The sequence below is a fragment of the Polypterus senegalus genome, chromosome 11, assembly GCF_016835505.1.
Source record: "Polypterus senegalus isolate Bchr_013 chromosome 11, ASM1683550v1, whole genome shotgun sequence".
NCBI classification, from domain to species: Eukaryota; Metazoa; Chordata; class Cladistia; order Polypteriformes; family Polypteridae; genus Polypterus; species Polypterus senegalus.
This window is the reverse complement of record NC_053164.1, coordinates 55163314-55189020: the sequence shown is the minus strand read 5'-3', so window position 1 is coordinate 55189020 and position 25707 is coordinate 55163314. Positions and strand designations below refer to the sequence as shown.

General features: G+C 38.7%; 2 protein-coding genes across 2 annotated transcripts in view; both read left to right on the top strand.

Annotated features, from left to right (window-relative positions):
- The window catches only part of LOC120538554 (scavenger receptor cysteine-rich type 1 protein M130-like), a 52027-nt gene extending 46006 nt beyond the window's left edge, over positions 1-6021 (top strand). The window contains exon 8 of the mRNA XM_039767949.1: positions 5937-6021. The gene's annotated coding sequence lies outside the window, so the exon portion shown is untranslated. The remainder of the gene's footprint in view (positions 1-5936) is intronic.
- Positions 6022-6028: 7 nt separating this feature from the next.
- The window catches only part of LOC120538553 (scavenger receptor cysteine-rich type 1 protein M130), a 54370-nt gene continuing 34691 nt past the window's right edge, over positions 6029-25707 (top strand). Inside the window, exons 1-3 of the mRNA XM_039767948.1 lie at positions 6029-6248; positions 7156-7470; positions 7726-8031. Of these exons, the coding sequence (XP_039623882.1) occupies positions 6029-6248; positions 7156-7470; positions 7726-8031 (841 nt within the window). The remainder of the gene's footprint in view (positions 6249-7155; positions 7471-7725; positions 8032-25707) is intronic.

Below are 25707 nucleotides of genomic sequence, written 5' to 3'. Positions count from 1 at the left end.
TCCAAGCTCAGGTTTAAGATGCGTTGTAGAGGACTCCCCAGCTCCAACGCACAGGCCTTCAGCAGTCGTGGCGATACACCATCTGGACCCGCTGCTTTGCTGGCACGAAGTCTTTTCAGCTCTCTGCTCACATGGGCTGCTGTAATTGTGGGTGGGGATGTCTCACCTATGTCGGTATCAGCAGAAGGATGGTTGGAGGATGCAGTACTCCGAGGTGAGAGTGGGTTAGGGTGACCAAACCTATTAAAGAAGTTGTTCATTTGGTTTGCTCTCTCCACGTCTGTTTCGATGGCGGCACCCCGCTTCGAGCTGCAGCCAGTGATAATCTTCATCCCATCCCACACTTCCTTCATGCTGTTGTTCTGCAACTTCTGCTCCAGCTTTCTCCTGTATTGGTGTTTATAGTTGTATAAACAGTTTCTAAGTTATATAAGCATACAGAGCTGTTGTCTTCCACTTCTGATGTCAGAGATGTGAGTAAAATGGCTGACCTTGGCAAAAGGATTTAAATTTTATGAACCCGGGACAAAAGGACCATGCCTAAGTATAACCATATAAGGTTAGGCAGATAAGATGGAAAAAAGGACAGAAGGAGGTTGAAGTAGAACTAAGAATGCTTTCACTTACTATGGATGTTTTCAAGAAATTACAAGACATGTGCCTCTTGGACACCTTTTGGTGATCTTCATCTGCTTACAGAACTACAGGACAATCCAGGTTGTATAGTGTGAGTTGTTACACTCTGTTTGCTGTTCTTTATGTTACTAAACACTAAAAGATTAAAACTAATTAAAGCTACTTTTCCTGTCTGTACTTTTCCTCTGTTCTGCTGCCAGTGGCAGTGTCTTTCTCAGGTACATCAGTCAAGGATTTGGAAGGAGAGAAGTCAACAGTAACAGTTATACCTGGGTTAGGTCTGAAGCAACTAGTGACAAAGTTAGTGGACCGTAGTCCTGAGTACATTACAACTGTGAACTGTAAATCCTTAAATGTTGGAAAATGTAGGGACATCGAACTTTTGGCCGTAAGTCTGCGCCCCTATTACTTGCCCAGAGAGTTTTGACACGTGATTGCTGTTATTGTTTACATCCCCCCTCAAGCGAACGCGGAGATGGCGAGTGACATCATCCATTCCGAAGTTGCTAAGTTACAAACGCAGCACCCTGAGGCACTTGTGCTAATTGCTGGAGACTTTAACCATGTAACGCTGGACAAAACATTACCTGCCTTCTCCCAGTATGTGGATTGTAACACTCGGGGAAACAGGACTATCGACCTACTGTATGCAAACGTTAAAGACGCATACAGCGCCACCCCGTTGCCTGCGTTTGGGAAAGCAGATGATAACCTGGTTCTGCTTCAGCCTCAATACAAACCAAGAGTGAGGGCGCTACCTACAACTACACGCTCATTCAGGAAGTGGTCCCCTGAGGCAGAGCAGGCTCTGAGAGACTGCTTTGGAACTACAGACTGGGATATATTGCTTGGGTCACATAGTGAGAACATTGAAGAGGCTGTTGAATGCACAACTGATTACATCAACTTCTGTATGGACATTGTAGTTCCAGTAAGAACAGTATGCTGCTATGCTAACAACAAGCCATGGGTTACAAGTGACATCAAGGGCCTTTTGAACCAGAAAAAAAGGGCTTTTAAAGGTGGTGATCAGCATGAGCTCAAGTGCGTGCAGAAGGAACTCCGAGTCCAGCTCAGGGAGGCGAAAGAGCAGTACAGGAGAAAGCTGGAGCAGAAGTTGCAGAACAACAGCATGAAGGAAGTGTGGGATGGGATGAAGATTATCACTGGCTGCAGCTCGAGCGGGTGCGCCATCAAGACAGACGTGGAGAGAGCAAACCAAATGAACAACTTCTTTAATAGGTTTGATCACAGTAACCCACTCTCACCTCGGAGTACTGCATCCTCCAACCATCCTTCTGCTGATACCAGCATAGGTGAGACATCCCCACCCACAATTACAGCAGCCCATGTGAGCAGAGAGCTGAAAAGACTTCGTGCCAGCAAAGCAGCGGGTCCAGATGGTGTATCTCCACGACTGCTGAAGGCATGTGCGTTGGAACTGGGGAGTCCTCTACAGCGCATCTTCAACCTGAGCCTGGAACAGGGGAGAGTCCCAAGGCTTTGGAAAACATCTTGTATCACCCCTGTCCCAAAGGTATCACGTCCTAGTGAGCTGAATGACTTCCGGCCTGTTGCTCTGGCGTCACATCTGATGAAGACCATGGAGCGGCTGCTGCTTCACCACCTGAGGCCACAGGTCCGTCCGCCCTGACCCTCTGCAGTTCGCATACCAGGAGAAGGTGGGAGCGGAGGATGCCATCATCTATATGCTACACGATCCCTCTCCCACCTGGACAGAGGCAGTGGTGCTGTAAGAATTATGTTTTTGGACTTCTCTAGCACCTTCAACACCATCCAACCTCTGCTCCTTAGAGACAAGCTGACTGAGATGGGAGTAGACTCACACCTGGTGGCATGGATTGTGGACTATCTTACAGACAGACCTCAATATGTGCGTCTTGGGAACTGCAGGTCTGACATTGTGTTCAGCAATACAGGAGCGCCGCAGGGGACTGTACTTTCTCCGGTCCTGTTCAATCTATATACATCAGACTTCCAATATGACTGAACTGCAAAAGTTCGCTGATGACACTACTATTGTGGGCTGCATCAGGCGTGGGCAGGAGGAGGAGTACAGAAAGTTAATCAAAGACTTTGTTAAATGGTGCGACTCAAACCACTTACACCTTAACACCAGCAAGACCAAGGAGCTGGTGGTGGATTTTAGGAGGCCTAGGCCCCTCATGGACCCTGTGATCATCAGAGGTGACTGTGTGCAGAGGGTGCAGACCTTTAAATATCTGGGAGTGCAGCTGGATGACAAATTGGACTGGACTGCCAATACTGATGCTCTATGTAAGAAAGGTCAGAGCAGACTATACTTTCTGAGAAGGTTGGCATCCTTCAACATCTGCAGTAAGATGCTGCAGATGTTCTACCAGACGATTGTGGCGAGTGCCCTCTTCTACGCGGTGGTGTGCTGGGGAGGCAGCATAAAGATGAAAGACGCCTCACACCTGGACAAACTTGTTAAGAAGGCAGGCTCTATTGTAGGATTAAAGTTGGACAGTTTAACATCTGTGGCAGAGAGACGGGCATTAAGCAAACTCCTGTCAATCATGAAGAATCCACTGCATCCACTTAACAGTGTCATCTCCAGACAGAGGAGTAGCTTCAGTGACAGACTTTTGTCACTGTCCTGCTCCACTGACAGACTGAGAGATCGTTCCTCCCCCACACTATGCGACTCTTCAATTCCACCCGGGGGAGTAAATGCTAAAATTAATTTTATTTTAATTTTTTTCATTTTTATTACTATTTAATTTAATATTGTTTCTTTGTATCAGTATACTGCTGCTGGATTATTTGAATTTCCCCTTGGGATTAATAAAGTATCTATCTATCTATATAAATGTAAGAATAGGCAAACAAAACTAGTGACATAGACTGTAACATTATATTGTGTATCCAAATTTAAAATTATATACACAGGTTAGAAAAAGTGTCCATAACAAATTGTGGTGTCTCTAAAAGACTATAACCAAACAAGAAGTACACAGTATGAAAAAAAATCAGTCTTGAGGCAGGTAGTCTGTCCGCAGTCTGCGAAGTAAGTTTGATTGCATCTTATTAATCTTTTTAAGCTCCTTAATTTACCTCTTTGGGCAAAGCTTGACTTTATCAGGTTTTATTGATCAGTTTGTTTAACTGTACATCTTAAGGACACCTCCTGTAAGCTTGTAAACTAACCTTTAGTTATATGCAAGATGTTTTTTAAATTTAATTGACCAAAGTGTAATATTGCTGTTTTGCCTGTGTTGTCTTTATGCAAGATCTGCCATTGATCAGTTAGGACTGCATTATAAAAAGCATCCTGTAACATTCACAAAATGGGATTCTTGAATTTATAGTGTGTGTGTTATGAAAAGGCTTTCCTCCCAGGAAAATATAAGGTGAGGCCTCCAAAAAGAAGATAGGAAGCAGTCCAGAATCTACACTGGTCTGCACAGCAAAGGCAACTTTTACATGTGCTAGCTTTGGGTGGAGCCGGTCCAAAAATGAGGAGCTGGAAAAATAACTATAATAGTCCCAGAAATAAAGCAAAAGCCCCACAAGGAGGAGTGTCAATGTCAACCAGAAGCATTTATTTGTAAAAATAGCCATGTTAACACTGAAAACACAGTAATTACAAGACTCCAATTTAAGGAATGATTCCCATTCTGAGGTTACTTTTTCATCAGTTTAAATAGCCTTACGGCATGCTTAAGAGTGGTGACATCAGGCTTGTCTTCACCTCTTGGGGCTCCATCCAAAAATACATAGAACATAAGCAAATTTAAGGCCACAGAACATAGTTAATCAATAATAAGCAAGATCGACAGAAATCACATAAAAATATAAAAAATAATAATTCCACCTAAACTAAGAGTGAAGCTCATTCATTCAAAATTTGTAAATCTCAGAAATTTCTCTCCTAAAGAAGCCTCCATTCACTATTTTTTGGTTATTAAAAAGCTTTAAAGGTTAACCTTAACATAACAACATTTGCATCTGTAGGTATCAATGTTGGTGTTGGCATAGCAGCACAGTGTTAACACTGCTACCTTGGTATAAGGAGGATTGGGTCTGTCAGTTTCTTCCCACAGTCCAAAAGCATGCAGGTTAGGTGAATTGGTGTTGCAAAATTAACCTTAGTGTATGCTTGCCCTGTGATGGACTTGTGTGCTGTCTGGGATAAGATTCAACTACACCATGTCCCTGTCATGCATTAGCAAGTTAAGAAGATGAATAGATGGAATGACGGTATCAATTTGGGAGTGTCAAACTATAGGTAGTTAGTAAACAACAATATAAAAGATATAAAACAGAACAAAGAAAAATTGCAATCTGGTAGCCAGTTCAATTCCATGTAGATAATTAACAAATACCTTGCTAAAACAGCAGATGATTTAGAATCTGAGTAATTTTCACTTGTAAAAAATTGAGATGCCTATATTGGCACATCTTGTCTCTTCAGATTTCTGTTCCATTTTTAATAATTTGTTCTTGAATATTTTCTCATTATTTTAGAAATCGATAGTCTCAGATATCTCAAATCTTTGTATCTTCTGTTTGGATTACATTTTGACCTTGATAGGAAACAACACTGCAGTGATGTAACTTCACTAAACGGTGTCACTTCAACTTCATTTTTAAGAAACACAAGACAATCATAGTAATCACGATGTTAGAACCTGCATCTTATCTAAAAATAGAGAGAGAGAGCAAAAAGATCATGTGTTCCAAGCATTAACATTATCCACGCCAGCCAAAGGCAAGATGCTAAAATACCATTGATCTTCTTAGGGAAAGTAGTGGGTAAATTATGGTTATCTTTTTCTTCTTAAGCTATGGTTATATTTTTAGGAAATATGACAGATGTGCATAAGGGACAGTAAAAAAAAATTATGAAGCCAAAATTAAGAATGCTGGAAAGAAATTAAACTATATTCACTTTTCATATAACTGTAATTTTTTTATATTTGGCAGAATATTTAGTCGCTTGTAAAAAAAAAGTATGAAACATTAGTATACAGTATATCAGTCATTATTAGCTTTTGATGACAAGCTTTAATAACACAGCATATTAACTGACAGATGTGTTGATACAGAGGAGTTTAATGTTAATGTAAACAATTGAAATCCATTCTTTGACAGCTATCATCAATATCTTACAATAAAAGCATAAACTGTGATCATATCATTTTTGAAAATGTGAAAGAGCAGGAACATTAAATATAAATTCATTGACTTATCTTAATTTATGAGATTAGTTTTCCTTACATTTTTACACCCTGTTTTCTTTTGTCTTTCTCCAGACCAGAATTTTGGAGTCAGACTGTCAGGTGGCCCCAGTCGATGTGAAGGATGGGTGGAAATTTATTACAAGAAGAACTGGGCAAGAGTCATGATGGAATCCTGGAGTTCCAGAGATGCCACAGTGGTGTGTAGACAACTTAACTGTGGCACTAGGACTCAAATGCCAAATTCTTCACAATACAAGAAGAGCAGTAAAACTGTGTGTCTAAAAGGCTTTCTGTGTTCTGGGAATGAAAAACATTTGGGGTCCTGCAGTCAACCAAAGGAAAACAAATGTGTAGGTAGTGCTAATGCTGCAGTCCAATGTGTTGGTGAGTGAATATTCGTTTCCTAACTTCAACAGTAACATATCCAAATTTATGCTTCTGAAATGACAACTTCATTTTTTTCATACTCTTCCCACAATGAAGAGTACACATATATCAGCATAAAGTGTATTGTATTCTTCAGACCTGTTTATACCTTCCACATTCGCTTAGCAAAGAGGGTCTGTGAAGAGTCTGCATGATGCAAATGTGTTCAACAGCCATGCATGTATGTGTCTGCTATTGCATGCCTTTTTAGTTTTTATATGTCTGTATGGTCTTGTGTATGCCTGTGCACGTCAACTGCGCATGTGCTAAACAAAAAAACATGGATGTGTTAGAATCGAAGGCTAACATGCATGTAAGTAATGATTCTGCAATGGACTACACAAAAAGAAAAGGGTGCTCATCACCTGCTTGTGACTATTCAGTTTTGGACTATGAGCATTTCTTTAGTGTGCAGTGTTAAACCACTGCCAGCATTCAATCCCCTGGAATTTTTACAACCTGTTCATTCTCTCTGCCTCTCCATCATCTTATCTTAATTTGTCCAAGCAAATGGATGAATTATGACTAAGTGTATTGATTGATCATGTTATTATTTATTTGTCTTTTTGCTTTGAAAATAGTGTGCATAGCTGGGAAGATCTGTAGATTGAAGAAGTTTTGAAGATTAAATCAGTGTGGAAAGTGATGGCACAGTAAAGACAGGCTTCTTTTCGTAACTTTAACTATTATTATACATATTAACTGTTCTTGTTATGTGAACATAGATGAACAATCTGAAAAAGAACATGTCTTTTACCTGTCTTAAACCTCAACAGTGCTTCACTGTTGTATGGTTCTCAGGCTTAGGCTGCCTTTTTAATTTGTTTTTGGTTATAATTTAGTGTGTCTTATTTCTGATTTCCAGATCACATTGCCCTCAGGCTGTTAAATGGAACAAGTGTCTGTGATGGAAGAGTGGAGATATTTTACAATGGATCCTGGGGGACAGTGTGTGATGATTCCTGGGGCTTTCCAGATGCAAATGTAGTTTGTCGGCAGCTCCAGTGTGAGGCGGCTGTGAATGCCATAACTCCAGTCTCATATGGACCAGGAACTGGACACATTTGGCTGGACAATGTGCGCTGTCGAGGGAATGAATCATTTTTGTGGGACTGTAGACATCAGAAATGGGGAAAACATGACTGTAGGCATAAGGAGGATGTTGGAGTAAATTGTACAGGTAATTATAATTTAAGTTAATTTGTTAATTTGTTAAAAGTTGAAAGAAACTAATTATCCAGAGTATATGTGAACCTGGAATCAAATTCACATCAATAAACTCCTTGCCTGCTTCATTGTGGGTTATCCATAAGCTTGAATCTTTAACTATAGTTTTCAACAATTTATTATGTACTTTGTGTTTTTAGTACTACGTGGAATATTTAAAAAAAACATTATAACATTTATTTTTACTTTTAAAATTCTGTTTTGATAGAATTCAAGATGCTGAGGTTGACAAATGGCTGCTCTGGACAACTTCAGGTTTTCTATAAAAACCTTTGGGGCAGCATCTGTGCTAATAAGTTGGATAAGGCCACAGCTACAATGATATGTCAAGAGTTAGGCTGTGGAAGTCTTAAATCTACCATTATTGAAGGAATATCGAAGTTGAACTCTGATCCAAAATGGCTAGATGAAGTGAATTGCAGAGGACATGAAACTTCCATCTGGCAGTGTCCTTCTTCCCCCTGGGGTAAAAATAAATGCACCAGGAATGAAGTAGCAGAATTCTCTTGCTCAGGTAAAAAAAAAAAATCCAAAGTTGCCTTTGTAATGTACATTTTATTGATTTGATCTAACAGTTATGATGGAAAATATCCAATATATCTTTTTATTGATTAGGCAGCAGTGTTTCCCTGTATACAGGTTTACATAATCAGTATAACACAAGTCAACACTCTATCTCCATACTGGTATACAGCAAAATAGCTACTGTCACATTTAATCAAAATAACCCCTAAAATTTTTTAAAAGGAAACTGTGTACCTACTTATGCTTAATTTTTTTTTTAACTCTGGTCATTTTGCTCTGTAAAATAGATTGCCATCCAGCAACATCAACTACTGCTTCAATTGATGCTGCCTTTGATTTCTGTTATTTTATTGATTCTATGGAGTTCAATCATTTTATTAATGATGTAAGTTACTCAACACTACAATTGTAGCACACAATGAACATTGAAAATTTTTAACCAATATAAACCTACAAAATGTGGAAATATGAAAAGCATAATTCTGCAAATTGATTTCTTATTCAAGTAAAATCAATTTAAAATAAATACAAGATGTAAAAATAAACATTTTAAGAAATAAAAAGTGACAGAGAAAACACTAAATATGCATATAGAAAGCCATTCATCCACCAATCCATCTGTTATTCTTTTTCTAACAATGTTCATCTAGCCCAAGGTAAAATGTAAAATAAAATAATAAATCAGTTTATATCTTAGTAGCAATAGTAGTTCTAATGTTGCCATATGGCAGAGCACAATGAAATTCTTACTTGCATGTCCAACCGACATCCAACAATTCACCACTCTCTGGCACCATTATTTGTTAACTTTCAGAGCAGTAAAAAAAAGTTATGTATGAAGCACAGATTATCAAAGAATAAACATATACTGTCAATATAACTGTCTCTAAAGATTACAATACCAAACACTTTTTAATTTGTTAAAATGTGTCTCTTTTAGGGATGATAGAAATGTATGATTGTCTTGTACAGGTTGTAAAGTTAAATTGGTCTTGCACTTTTATGGACAGCAAATCAATCCTAATCTGTCCTGGAAGGGAAAGCTGAATTACAAATATGGAAAATTCTCCAAGTAACTGTTACTGTTATGATGTACTAATGGAAGGATAATGAAGGAAGTTACATAAAGGAATAAATGTCTCCATGCTCCTGCACTCCTTGAAGAGCACTAAATAAAAATAAATTGAACTGAGCTGAATTGCTGATAGGAGCAAGAAGGTGCTTCAGCTTATACATACAGGGATGGCTTGAGCTGTTAATGTCACACCTAAACCTCAGTGGTTTGAGGACAACGTTTTATGTCTATTATATCAATTCATGTGGTGGGGTGGGACTCCTCCTTGATATTATATTGGGCTCAAGTGTTTGTAGATCAGGGCCTGTGATGAATGGAAAAATTCAATATGCAAACCCCTTCCTTAAAGACTTTGTTGTCATAGGCGACCACCTAGTTCACCTAAATGGAAGGGTCAGTTCTGTATGCAGAGCCTCATGCTACATCCTACAATAAAGAGACTTCTGCAGGGTTGCCTGTTTGTTTTAGTTTTGTTTGGGATTATGAACAGGAGAGACATCTCAGGCAGCCAGACATTTGCAGATGACATTCCTGAACCTCAAAGTCATCCAGAAAGCCAACCGTGAAGCAGTTTCCTGGCTGGGTTTTAAAAGGTCCCACTGATCAATATGTGAAATGAGCTTGGGGCTGTGAGTGAAGTGACAGGCAAAAGCAAACCAGAATGAGTAAGAGTGGTCAAAGTTGTTCTAGAAGAAGGTGTAGTGGCAATGATGCAGAGAAGGTGGGAGCTGAGTGCAATAGAGAGCTCAGGGGACCTCACAAGAAAGTGTTTCTCTTGCAGTACTTACAGACAGTCCCTGTATGCATCAACATGAGAGTTCTCGCTTTGTTCATCATTAAATTAGTTATTTCTGAGGACCTTTGTAAAGATCATGTCACATTAAGCAACTTTTGCAGTTATTTTCAGCTGTAACCTTTATTTATATAATTTTAGCCAGTCAATGGCAGTCAATGGCTCTCAGAGGTGGGTAGTAACAAGTTACATTTACTCTGTTACATTTACTTGAGTAACTTTTTTAAAAAAACTGTACTTCTAAGAGTAGTTTTACTGCACCATACTTTTTACTTTTACTTGAGTACATTTGTGAGGAGGGCAGCATGGTGGTGCAGTAGGTAGCGCAGCTGCCTGTCAGTTAGGAGACCCAGGTTCGCTTCCCAGGTCCTCCCTGCATGGAGTTTGCATGTTCTCCCCGTGTCTGCGTGGGTTTCTTCCGGGTACTCTGGTTTCCTTTCACAGTCCAAAAACATGCAGGTTAGGTGCATTGGCGATTCTAAATTGTCTCTAGTCTGTGTGTGTGCGCCCCCTGCCTGGGGTTTGTTTCCTGCCTTTCACCCTGTGTTGGCTGGGATAGACTCCAGCAGATCCCTGTGACCCTGCAGTTAGGAAATAGCAGGTGGGATAATGGATGGATGGACATTTGTGAAGAAGAAGCGCTACTCTTAAACTACTACATTGGGCAACACTTAAATCGTTACTTTTTTTCCATTAGATACACTATATTTTTGCCAGAGAGAAGCCACCAGTGGATCTACTGCATGACTGTTTCACAATCAGATGTAGCAATAATAACCACAAGACTCCGTTTCACCAATCAGATGTAGCAACAATAATCACATGGCTCCGTTTCACAAATCCTACATAGCCATGCAGTCACATGACCATAAACAAACTGTGGTGGCATAGACACTGCCTGACTGCTGTGTACAGGAGTGGCAGAATCCAGTACAATAAATAACCGCACTGTACCTGTTTCAAGCTGAATAAAGATGCCGTCGCTAAAGTATTGAGACTCAGCTCCGTGTTTTGGGGTGCAAGATGGGGACTCACATATCACAGCACACACACGTGGTCACAATGCTGTAGTAAAAAGTATACGCTTGTATGGATGTTGACTATATGAATGAGGCACGCAGACTGATGATTGCCCACAATCCCACAGCGAGCAACAGAAGAACCATCAGCTCAGTTGTGATCCCTTGATGCTCAGCGACAAAGCGTATACGGACTACTCGTATTGCAAGACCTCACTCATTGATCATGTCAAAATTTATTAAACATTTTAGCACGTCTTGCAAAACACTCGCAAACCAAGTTACTTGCAATCTAAGGTTCCACTGTACATGAAAAATGAGAGCCAACTCCTGCTGAAGCTTACCTCACTGAGTGAAAAACAAGCACTTTTTAGCCAAACATGCACAGACACAGACAATTAAGGTAAAGTCAGACTTCTTGTACGTTTGCAAGCTGCCTTGTTCTAATTTTATTTTCTATCAGCTGTGCTATTTGGAGGGCAAGTGCATAAGCAGTATTATACTGTCAGTGTAGAGGATATCTGGTCACTGTAAGTAGTTTGCACTGTTCAAACATACATGTTACCTACTGTAGGTATTGGCTTCAAAAGCTTTGTTGTGAAAAACTGAGATTTGGAACTTTGTGCATCTTTATTTTGTAAAGATGTTATTTATTTTTATTCATTTTTATTTTATTGTTTGGAAATAGCAGAATTTGCACATTATTTTATATTTTTGTCTGTCTTATTACAACATTTCTAAAAAATAAATAATTTATTACGATCAAACAGTTAATCAGTACTTGAGTAGTCTTTTCACCAAATACTTTTTTACTCTTACTTGAGTAATTTTTTGGATGACTATTTTTTACTTCTACTTGAGTAATATTACTTTGAAGTAACCCTACTCTTACTTGAGTACAATTTTTGGGTACTCTACCCACCTCTGGTGGCTCTCTCCCGTGAAATTGATCACCTAATGTGACATACCCAATGACTGAGACCAACTAGTCCATGACTGGCTAAAATAATATCAAACAGATCTGATTTTCTCTTTAGCCGGAAGGACAGATTATGTGTGCAGTAGAGCCGACAAACAATTAATGCTCCTCTGGAAGTTCGATATATGTAGAATGTATGCATGTTGTGAACCTCACAAACAGAAGAGATTCTCATCTTTCTGATGTTGTGGGTTTTACATACTAAAACAGAATGAAAAAATCAAAAAAGGGCACAGACTGCAACTGAACTTGCTGCAGTGGTTTCCCTTTTGGAGCTTTGGAATGCTCATCTGTCTGATGTATTGTGTTTTATGTACTATGGCAAAATGGAGAAAAGAAAAAAAGGCAGAGATTGCAGCTGAATTGTTAAGCTTTAACGCAGCACTGGTAGAGCAAAAGGTCTGTCAGGTAGCATGTTATTGGCTGTTAGAAAAAGGGGAGAGCACAATTGTGATGGAAAATCACAACCTGGTCAGTAAAGTGATTTTCAGTCATGTAACTTGACATGGTAGAGCAACAAGATTAGCAGCTGCGATCAGAAACTCCAACATACCACACTACAAAGAGTCACATAAAGTGACATTGGCCTATTTTGCTGATGGTTGTCATGGGTTCCCAGCTGGAAACTAGCAGTTATCTTGGTGCATGTGACTGGAGAGGGATGTATTGTGGTAATGATTCCACAATAGTACACACGAAATGGTAGGAAAAATATACCATGTTTCCCTGAAAATAACACCTACTCCGAAAATAAGCCCTAGCATGATTTTCTGGCTGCTCTGTAATATAAGCCCTACCCCAAAACTAAGCTCTAGTCAATATCATCAGCTGAAAAGTAAGGCGCCTAAGGCGAGGTTTATGCTTTACACGATGTGACGCATGTGCCGGAAACATCCATTAAATTCTGAGGACACCTTGCCACAATATCTCTGAAAAGGATGGTTAATGATTACAATACAATACAATTTATTTTTGTATAGCCCAAAATCACACAGGAAGTGCCGCAATGGGCTTTAACAGGCTCTGCCTCTTGACAGCCCCCAGCCTTGACTCTCTGAGAAGACAAGGAAAAACTCCCAAAAACCTTGTAGTGAAAAATGGAAGAAACCTTGGGAAAGGCAGTTCAAAGAGAGACCCCTTTCCAGGTAGGTTGGACGTGCAGTGGGTGTCAAAAGAAGGGGGTCAATACACTACAATACACAGAACAGAACAAATCCTTAACACAGCATAAAATAAAAATTTTAGAAGTACGAGCAGAATTTAACAGTAGATGATATCACATAATAGATTTGGATATTTTTAGAGTCCTGCAGACCTCATCCATCAAGCTGCCTCCCCAGCCAATCCGATGAAAGGACCCCTCTTTCCCATGATTCCTGTGATCCTCCATCAGGGATGACTTTACCATAGGCAGGCAAACAACTTGGCAGGTGGGCGTGGCACCAATGCCACATTTGAGTACCGAGAACAGAAACAGAATAGGTGAGGGTTAGTATTCAATTATAACTATCATGTTACTTATGTTTTAGTGCTAATGACTAACAACAGAGATGCAGTCTGTACAGTTAATCAGCAGCTCTAGTCAGGATATGCTAAACTGAAGTAGTGAGTCTTCAGCTGGGATTTAAAGGCTGAGACCAAGGGGCATCTCTTATAGAAGCAGGAAGACCATTCCACAGTTTAGGGGCCCTGTAACTAAAAGCTCGACCTCCCACTGTTATTTTATTAATCCTTGGAATCCTAAGCAGACCGGCATCTTGAGATCTTAATGTGCACTCAGGTTTGTAAGTCATGATAAGTTCAGACAAGTAAGCCGGACCTTGGCCATTTAATGCTTTATACGTTAAAAGGAGGATTTTGAAATCTGCCCTAAACTTAACTGGGAGCCAGTGTAAGGATTTAAGAACTGGAGTTATGTGTTCATATTTTCTTGTTCTTGTAATAATTCTTGCAGCGCATTTTGGATTAACTGGAGGCTGTATAGAGAACAGTTTGAACAGCCAGTGAACACCACATTGCAGTAGTCAATCCTACTAGAGATAAATGCATGAATTAATTTCTCAGAATCCTGTTTATTTAGAAAGCGCCTTAATTTCCTAACATTTTTAAGATGGAAGAAACATGTTTTGGACAACTTTGTAATATGTGCTTTAAATGACATGCTAGAATCAAAGATAACTCCTAGATTGCGGGCTGATTCAGTAAAATTAATTGGGATTCCAACTGAGTTAAATGATGACAAAATATTGCTGTGATCAGCGTCATTCCCTCCAACAATTAACATCTCTGTTTTATCTGTATTTAAAGACAAGTAGTTCTCATTCATCCATTCCTTTAATTCACTAACACAACTAATTAAAGACAACATCGGAGAAACTTCATTTGATTTAAATGAAAGGTATAACTGGGTGTCATCTGCATACGAGTGAAAATTAACATTATGTTTCCTAATGAGAGATCCCAGTGGAAGCATGTAAAGTGAAAACAGTAAAGGTCCCAGTACTGAGCCCTGTGGGACACCATATTGAACTTCTGTGTATAATGATGGAGTACTGTCAGCACATTTCTGTACATATTGGAATCGATTTGATAAATAAGAACTAAACCAAGCGAGCACGGGCCTGTAAGCCCAACATCGTTTTCTAGCCTGTGCAGTAAAATAGAATGGTCAATGGTGTCAAATGCTGCACTTAAGTCCAACAACATAATTACAGTGGAGTTTCCTTCATCAGAGGATATCAGAATGTCATTTACAACCCGTGTTAGTGCCCTTTCTGTACTATGACCAGTGCGAAAACCAGACTGGAATTTCTCAAATAAATTGTAATGCGTAAGGTGTGACTGAAGCTGACTGGTGACTACTTTTTCTAGTATTTTAGAGAGAAATGGTAAATTTGAAATAGGCCTATAATTATTTAGTATGTGTGGGTCTAGGTCTGACTTTTTAAGTAATGGTTTAATGACTGACACTTTTAGTGCATCAGGTACGGTGCCATGCAGTAATGAACTATTGATAATGGTTAGAATAGCTGCTGCAAGAACATCTATGGCACTGACTAGTTTTGTTGGCACTGGATCTAGGCAACAAGTAGTGGGCTTCATTTTAGTAATTAAAGTTAAGACTTCCTGCCCAGTTACAGGATTAAAGTTATTAAAGTGCTGAATGCAATGTGAGACAGGGTCTGCTAAGCTAGTATTTGGTTTGTACTGTGATGCTGAGATCTGGGATCTTATATTTTTAATTTTCTCATTGAAGAAGTTCATAAAGTCTGTACTGCTAATATCTGTTGGTATTTTGCACTGTTGATCTGAATTCCCATTTGTTAATTTAGCCACTGTTCTAAACAGTACCAGAAGATTTTTATTATTGCTATCTATTAATATAGAATAGTATTCTGAGCGAGCTTTAAAGGGAGCTTTTTTATATTTATTAACACTCTCTGTCCATGCAATTTGAAAGACATGTAGCTTTGTTGTTCTCCATCTGCGCTTCAGTTTTCGACACTCTAATTTAAGAGTTCGAGTTTTTTCATTAAACCAGGGAGAGTTTCTATGTGCTTTGATCACTTTTGTTTTAAGGGAGCCACTGTGTCCAGAGCATCTCTCAAGGTCACATTATAATGTGATGTTAGCTGATCTAAATTGTATTCCACGTTTACATTTGATGTTAACTGATCTAAATGGTTTTCCACAATTACACTCGACTTACACAAGGTAGCAATAAATTTTGAAGCAGAATTATTACATCCATCAATTCGGGGATGCGCCCATTTCAGCAAGCATCAGCGCCAGACAGAAACAAAATCACTGGCCAGAGCATCAGCTCATCGCAAGGTGAACACAAGCACACACATACACTAACATCATTGTAGCTTCACCAAATCCCCAAACCTTCATGTCTTTGGATGGAAAACTGAGCCCACTGTGGAAACCCACCAGGAAAACATGCAAACTTCAGGCAGGGAACACAAGGGACATGGCTCCCAGCGGGACTGCAGCGCTACCACTCTACCACCGTGCCACCCCATATATGTAACTATTAACAGTATTCATTATTTAAACAAAGTTAACGATTTATCTGTAAATGTAACATACATATTTTAATGAATTTCATCATGAAAGTGAAATCAAGTATAAATCTGAGAATTCTAAATGTGCAGAGAGCTGAAATATTATAAATTTAATCTGTTCTGTGTGGCAATGCTGGTTGCTGCTGCTGTCTGGTCAGGAGGAAACCCCAGAAGCACGTAGCGATTTAACAACTGGGTCAGTTTAAAGATGATGTTTATGATGGTCTGCTTTAATGGTAAAGTAAACTATGAGGTTAAAGTGGACATTTCGAGTTTAAAGCCGAAATTTCCACTTTAATCACAAAATAGACATTTTCATTACATCCTTATTTTTTTTCTCTGTGGCTCAAATACGCCGCCGTACATTCTGATTGTATTGTGAAGGTGCAAAAAAAAAAAAAAAGATTGCACTAAAAATGGCATCTGCTGTGGGCTGGTGCCCTACCCGGGGTTTGTGGAAACAAGGTAGTTAATGCTTTGTTTATGGGTTATTGAACCAGCTACCACATGTGATACAAAGGATCTCACAGTTGTAATTAGGTAGAATCAGAGAGGATGTTAGTTTCTTTTATTTTTCTTAACATTGTGTAATTTCTCCTTCTATATTTACCTTCCCGTGTGTATTTGTTTATACAATTTCCCTTTTTTGTTTACCAGGACTTCATTGGTTTATTTTTGGGTGTGTAGGGGTCTGCTTTGACTGCCCTTCACTGGCCACAGGGTTCAATTAATGATAACATCTTAGTCTTTAAGTGTTTTTGGCATTGATGCTATGTTCTGGATGAGAACTGAATCAACTCTTGAAGGTTTAATTCTAACTTGAATAGGAGAGACCCTAATTATCTCAGGAAAGTAATTTAGGCAAAGAATTAAAGTGTATTCTTAGTTGAACACATTCTCCCTGATGAATGGTATTTTTCATATACTCTCAGCTAACTGCACCACTTTAACATTCACATACAGACTGACGATGGAGGCACAAACTTGTGGAACATTACATGAAAATAGCACTTGTCTTTTAATGTAGCTAAGCGTTTTGAAACAAACAGCTTCTAAGACCCAAGAAAACTCCACAAGAGTTTTTTGTCTACTTTGATGAACAATTGAAAAGTCTGCATTCTTGTCTTGTAAGGACGGTGAAAATAGGGGATATAAAGCATAAATTATGCCTTCTATATCTATACTAATAAAAGGCAAAGCCTCACTTGACTGACTGACTGACTCACTCATCATTAATTCTCTAACTTCCCGTGTAGGTAGAAGGCTGAAATTTGGCAGGCTCATTCCTTACAGCTTACTTACAAAAGTTAGACAGGTTTCATTTCGATATTCTACGCGTAACAGTCATAACTGCAACCTACTTATGTACATATATACCGGCCATAACCTACAGCTCTGTCGCCGTGTGAGGTGGAGTTGCATCTCTTATCGTCACGCCTCCCACGTAATTGAGTGCCTGCCCATATAAGGCCGTCTGTCAGCGGCAATCCAATAGAAACACTCTACAGATAAGTATTTGTGGGTTTAGGGCTGTGCTTATGGAAACAAAGATGAGATGGTCAGGGTGGTGTTTGGCACAAACTCAACGAAACTGCAAGAGAATCTTTTAAGTGCCGGGACAATGCAGATTTCGCACCCTCTTGGATTGAGAAGAAGTATAAAAAAATATGAGGTTAATGCAGAAATACAGATTACCCATTGAAGGTTTATGAATAATGGATACTTTATTCGCCATCAATAATTGTTTTGGTAAAGCCATACTCAGTGTAATCCTCCTTCCATTTTCAATTTTTTTCACAACTAGCCATGATTAAATGAACAGTAAAAAAGTAAGAGTGAAGTGACGGTGACTTATTGAGGCAGGCATGCGAGAGCACAATAGCACGCGGGCTCGATGTAGTGCGCGTCAAGTCGATCTAAAATGCGCAATCAGATTCGAAAAAAATATATCTTTTCAAGTTCTATTTGGATAAAAGTAGGTTCTATTTAGTCGACAGAAATATCTTTGGTAGGAATGTAAGTTGAATTTAGTCTTTACATTTCTATGGTGAAAAAAAATGCATGCAATATAAAAACTAAATTTAACTTACATTCCTACCAAAGATATTTCTGTCGACTAAATAAAAATTACATATATTTAAAATTTAAATAGAACTTGAACAGATACGATAGTTCATAATACCCACGCAGCACTAAGTGCGCGTAAGAGCGGAAGTCATCCGTTTTAACAAGCAGCATATTGCACTGATACGAAATAGCCTGCCCATTTAATTATTTAGGAATGGATAAATAAATTAAGATTTTGTACAAATAATGTTTTTCATTTTTCTTCCTCAATGGATTCTGGCACCCCCAGCAACATCTGCTCACACCCCAAAGGGTATATATGTATATATATATGTATGTATATGTATGTGTGTATATATGTAGATATGTATGTATATGTATATGTGTATATGTATATATATGTTTATATATGTGTGTGTATGTATATATATATGTGTGTGTATGTATGTATGCGTGTATATATATGTATGTGTATGTGTATGTACAGTATGTGTGTATATGTATGTGTGTAGATATGTATATATATGGTATATATATATATGTATATATCTATACTAACAAAAGGCAAAGCCCTCACTGACTGACTGACTCACTGACTGACTCACTGACTGACTGACTGACTGACTCATCACTAATTCTCCAGCTTCCCGTGTAGGTAGAAGGCTGAAATTTGGCAGGTTCATTCCTTACAGCTTCCTTACAAAAGTTGGGCAGGTTTCATTTCGAAATTCTACGCGTAATGGTCATAACTGGAAGCTATTTTTCTGCATATACTGTAATGGAGTTGAGCTCAAAAGCCGTGGGGGGCGGAGTTTCGTGTGACATCATCACACCTCCCATGTAATGACGCAGTACATAGAAAACCATATTCAGCGGCTCACGTGAACTGACGCAGTGCGCAGACAAAAAATGACAGTTCCAAAGAGTGCTGAACAAAAACCGAATTACACTGCTACTCTCAAATAGACAAACCACACGCCGTGGCGCAATAGTAAAAGCGTCACCTCTAGCACCGGCGTCCGAGGTTCGATTCCCGAGAGGGGATTCCCTGAGTACCTATGCGCGCTTACTGATTCATTTTAGCCTCGCATCCCCTTGGTTTCAGACGTATGAAAAAATATGCGGTTAACGCAGAAAGACAGATCACCAGTTGAAGCTTTATGAATAATGGATACTTTATTCGTGATCAATGATTGTTTTGGTAAAGCCATACTCAGTATATTCATTAGATGAACGGTAAAAAAGTAAGAGTGAGGGGAGGGTAACTTTTTGAGGCACGCAGGCAAAACCACAATAGCACGCGGGCTCAATGTACTGTAGTGCGCGTCAACTTGATCTGAATTGCGCGATCACATTTGAAAAAATATATCTTTTCAAGTTCTATTTAGTCCATATGTATCAAAGTCAAGGTCCGCAGGCCACATCCGGCCCGGCGTGTAATTATATCCGCCCGCGAGATCATTTTATATATTGTTGTTATTAATGGCCCGGGGATATGAAGCGCTGGTAATACAATAAACTACAGATCCCATAATGCAGCGCTTCAGCTGCCTTGCCGAACACCGCGTTAATCAAGTCTTGCTTATGATGCTGCAAGTTATTGCGAAGCTAGCCCACACGATGCCAAAAAGAAAAGGTGATTCTGAACATAGAGCCTTTAAAAACCGTTGGGAGGCTGAGTATATGTTTACTGACATTGCCGGTAAACCCGTGTGTCTCTTTTGTGGAGTTAATGTGGCTGTAATTACAGAATTTAATCTAAGACGGTACAATGAGACAAAACATCAAGATAACCTGAAAGACCTGAATGCAGTGCACAAGATACAGAAAGCAGAAGAGTTAAAGAAGAATCTGACACTTCAGCAGACGTTTTTACCCGTGTAAAATCACAAAGTGATTTCAAGTGAAGAAAATGCACCAGTGCAACTTTCCCCACTTTCCCTGTTGCCAAGTAATGTTGAACCAAGTCGGCACTACAGTGTTCCCAAATACGCACTTTGCTGATAAACTGAGCGCACTGTGCACTGAGTTCGCACAGCGCTTTGGTGGCTTTGAAGAACAAAAAAAGAATTTTGAGTTGTTTCGCAACCCATTTGCCGTCGATGTGGAAACTGCACCTGTGCAGATTCAGATGGAGGTGATTGAGCTGCAGTGTAATGTCATACTGAAGGCAAAGTACGATACTGCACGGCCCGCACAGTTTATTCATTCCATTCCCGCAAAAATGCTTCAGCTCCGTCTACATGCTGCTTGAACCTTGTGCATGTTTGTTACCACATATCTGTGTGAGAAGCTCTTCTCAGTCATTAAGACTAACAAAACAGCACACAGGAGTCGCCTCACTGATGAGCACCTGCAGTCCATCCTGAGAATCTCCACAACACAGAACCTCACACCAAACATAAACGAACTTGTTGCCAAAAAAAGATGCCACACGTCCAGCTCTGATAAAATGACATAAGAGCAAAGACAACTGAATGATTTGATTTGTTATTGCTGAAAAGAACAAATTTTATTTATATTTCCAGGTTTTGTTATGCAGCATGTTCATATTTGAATTTGTATAATTTTGACAGGATATATTTTTATGCAGAGCAAAATCTTTTGGGATATTTAAAATTTAAGTTTATTTTTTATATAAAATTACATAAGAGTAAAGAAATTTGAATGTTTGTTCTTTTAAAGTTTACTTTATTTCTAACTTGTATAATTTAGACAGGATATATTTTTATGGAGAGCAAAATATCATAAGTTATTTAAGGTTTGAGTTGATTTATTCTGGAATAATATTCTGTCAACTAAATAAAAATTCCTTCTATTTAAAATTTAAATAGAACTTGAACAGATACGATAGTTCATAATATCCGGGCAGACTTGCACGTAAGAGCGGGAGTCATCCGTTTTAACAAACAGTGTATTGCACTGATACAAAATAGCCTGCCCATTTAATTATTTAGGAATGGATAAATTAAGATTTTGTACAAATAATGTTTTTCATTTTTCTTCCTTCATGGATTCTGGCACCCCCAGCAACAGTTGCTCGAACCCCAAAGACTGTATATATGTGTATATTTATATATGTGTGCGTGTGCATGTGTGTGTGTATATGTATATATGTAGATATGTATGTATATATATATATGTTTATATATGTGTGTGTATGTATATATATATGTACTAGCAAAATACCCGCGCTTCGCAGCGGAGAAGTAGTGTGTTAAAGAAGCAATGAAAAAGAAAAGGAAACATTTTGAAAATAACGTAACATGATTGTCAATGTAATTGTTTTGTCACTGTTGTGAGTGATGAGTGTTGTCATATATATATATATATCTATACTAATAAAAGGCAAAGCCCTCACTCACTCACTCACTCACTCACTCACTGACTCATCACTAATTCTCCAACTTCCCGTGTGGGTGGAAGGCTGAAATTTGGCAGGTTCATTCCTTACAGCTTCCTTACAAAAGTTGGGCAGGTTTTATATCGAAATTCTACGCGTAATGGTCATAACTGGAAGCAGTTTTTCTCCATTTACTGTAATGGAGATGAGCTTCAACGCCGTGGGGGCGGAGTTTCGTGTGACATCATCACGCCTCCCACGTAATCACGCAGTACATAGAAAACCAGGAAGACCTCAAAAAAGCGCTGAAGAAAACATGCATTATATAATTGAGAAGGCAGCGAAACAATAAGAAGCGAGCGAGTGACATATACAACCATATTCATGAGTTCTGCTACTCGGAAACAAAGCACGCATGTAAACCTACACTTTAAATTAAGTTCATAGACAGGCTGCGCTGGCGTTTGTAATTTAGTGCCTGCCCATATAAGGCCGTCCGTCAGCGGCAATCCAATAGCAAACTGCCACGGGTAAATATTCACGGGTGAAGGACTGTGCTTATGGAGAGGAAGATGAGATGGTCAGGTGGTGTTTGACACAAACTCAGCGAAACTGCGAGAGAAAGTTTTAAGTGCCAGGACTAAGGTAACATTAAATAAAGCTATGGACATAGCATGAGATGGCACCAGCACAGCTGGGAACCTTCGATGCAAGTACACCGAGTGGCTCACATGAACTGGCGCGGTGCACAGATAAAAGCAACAGTTCCAAAGAGCTGAACAAAACCGAATTACACAATTGAAAAGGCAGCAAAAAATATGAAGCGTCTGATACATACAGGCATATTCATAAATGCAGCTACTGTGGAAACAAAGCACACGGTGGAAAAGTCAATGTCCCGCTAAAGGAAGACAGTGTAAAAAACCAGTGCATGCAGTGTGTCAGGTCTCAGATAAAGAAGAAGACGAGCTGTTTATTGATGGAGTAAGAAACGAATCGATGAATGAAACCTGTCATCTTTACAGCGATTGACAAACACGGAATGTAACTTGAACACAACACATCCTACAAATACGAACCTGATTGAAAGAAATAATGATAATCAAATCCTTGATGACAGCAACACTCAGTAACACTCACAAAACAAATACTGTATATTGACAGTCATGTTACGTTATTTTTAAAATGTTCCCTTTTCTTTTCTACCTTTTTTAACACACTACTTCTCCGCTGCGATACGCGGGTATATATATATTTATATATATATATATATCCCGCTCTACATACTCGAATAATGGATACTTTATTCGCCATCAATGATTGTTTTGGTAAAGCCATACTCAGTGTATTCATTAGATGAACGGTAAAAAGTAAGAGCGAGGGAGGATGACTCATTGAGGCATGCAGGCTGTAGTCTTGGCGTCAACTCTATCTGAATTGCGCGATCACATTTGAAAAAATATATCTTTTCAAGTTCTATTTAGTCCATATGTGTCAAACTCAAGGGCCGCGGGCCACATCCGCTCGCGTGTAATTATATCCGCCCGAGATCATTTTATATACTGTATTATTGTTATTAAAGCCGGGTATATGAAGCGCTGGTAACACAATAAACTACAGATCCCATAATGCAGCGCTTCAGCTGCCTTGCCAACACTTACCGCTTACTAGAGTTATTGCGCACTGAGTTTGCACGGCGCTTTGGTGACTTTGAAGAACAAAAAAAGTCCGTCTACATGCGGCTCGAACCTTGTGCATGTTTGGTAGCACATATCTGTGTGAGAAGCTCTTCTCAGTGATAAAGACTAACAAAACAGCACACAGGAGTCGCCTCACTGATGAGCACCTGCAATCCATCCTGAGAATCTCCACAACACAGAACCTCACACCAAACAGAAACGAACTTGTGGCCAAAAAAAGATGCCAGGCGAACAGCTCTAAAATGACATATGAGCAAAGACAACTGAATGATTTGATTTGTTATTGCACGTAAGAGCGGGAGTCAACCGTTTTAACAAACAGCGTATTGCACTGATACTGAAATAGCTGTGTGTGTATATATGTAGATATGTATGTATATGTATATATATGTTTATATATGTGTGTGTGTATGTATGTATATATATATATATGTATTTGTGTGTATATATGTGTGTGTATATATGTAGATATATATGTATGTATATATGTGTATATGTATAGATATGTATATATATATATGTTTATGTGTGTGTGTGTAAATATATATATATATATATATGACAACAACACTCATCACTCACAACAGTGACAAAACAATTACATTGACAATCAGGTTACGTTATTTTCAAAATGTTTCCTTTTCTTTTCATTGCTTCTTTAACACAATACTTCTCCGCTGCGAAGCGTGGGTATTTTGCTAGTATATATATATACATATACATATATACATATATATATACACATATATATATTTATTTATTTACACACACACACATAAACATATATATATACATATCTATACATATACACATATATACACATATATACATACACATATATATATCTACATATATACACATACATACATATACACACATACATACATACACACACACATATATAAACATATATATACATATACATACATATCTACATATATACACACACAGCTATTTCAGTATCAGTGCAATACGCTGCTTGCTAAAACGGATAACTCCGCTCTTACGTGCAAGTCTGCGTGGATATTATGAACTATCAGTATTTGTTCAAGTTCTATTTAAATTTTAAATAGAAGGAATTTTTATTTAGTCGACAGAAATATCTTTGGTAGGAATGGTAAAAACAGACAGGAATATTATTCGTGAATAAATCAACTCAAACCTTAAACAACTTATAATATTTTGCTCTCCATAAAAATATATCCTGTCTAAATTATACAAGTTAGAAATAAAGTAAACGTTAAAAGAACAAACATTCAAATTTCTTTACTCTTATGTAATTTTATATAAAAAATAAACTTAGATTTTAAATATCCCAAAAGATTTTGCTCTCCATAAAAATATATCCTGTCAAAATTATACAAATTCAAATATGAACATGCTGCATAACAAAACCTGGAAATATAAATAAAATGTGTTCCTTTCAGCAATAACAAATCAAATCATTCAGTTGTCTTTGCTCATATGTCATTTTAGAGCTGGACGCCTGGCATCTTTTTTGGCAACAAGTTCGTTTATGTTTGGTGTGAGGTTCTGTGTTGTGGAGATTCTCAGGATGGATTGCAGGTGCTCATCAGTGAGGCGACTCCTGTGTGCTGTTTTGTTAGTCTTTATCACTGAGAAGAGCTTCTCACACAGATATGTGCTACCAAACATGCACAAGGTTCGAGCCGCATGTAGACGGACTTTTTGTTCTTCAAAGTCACCAAAGCGCCGTGCAAACTCAGTGCGCTCAGTTTATCAGCAAAGTGCGATTTGGGAACACCGTAGTGACGACTTGGTTTAACATTACTTGGCAACAGGAAAGTGGGGCAAGTTGCACTGGTGCATTTGTGTCTCCCATAAAAGCAGCTTCACTTGAAATCACTTTGTGATTGTGCACGGTAAAACGTCCGCTGAAGTGTCAGATTCTTATTTAATTCTTCTGCTTTCTGTATCTTCTGCATTGCATTCAGGTCTCATAGTGCCGTCTTAGATTAAATTCTGTAATTACAGCCACATTAGCTCCACAAATGAGACACACGGTTCAGTAAACATATACTCAGCCTCCCATCGGTTTTAAAGGCTCTATTTTCAGAATCAACTTTTCTCTTCAGCATCGTGTGAGCTAGCTTCGCAATAACTTGCAGCATCATAAGCTAGACTTGATTAACGCGTAAGTGTTCGGCAAGGCAGCTGAAGCGCTGCATTATGGGATCTGTAGTTTATTGTGTTACCAGCGCTTCATATACCCGGCCATTAATAACAATAATACAGTATATAAAATGATCTCGCGGGCGGATATAATTACGCCGGGCGGATGTGGCCTCGCCCTTGAGTTTGACACATATGGACTAAATAGAACTTGAAAAGATATATTTTTTCAAATGTGATCGCAATTCAGATAGAGTTGACGCAAGCACTACAGCCTGCATGCCTCAATAAGTCATCCTCCCTCGCTCTTACTTTTTACCGCTCATCTAATGAATACACTGAGTATGGCTTTACCAAAACAATCATTGATGGCGAATAAAGTATCCATTATTCGAGTATGTAGATCGGGATATATATATACATATATATATACCCGCGTATCTCAGCGGAGAAGTAGTGTGTTAAAGAAGCTATGAAAAGAAAAGG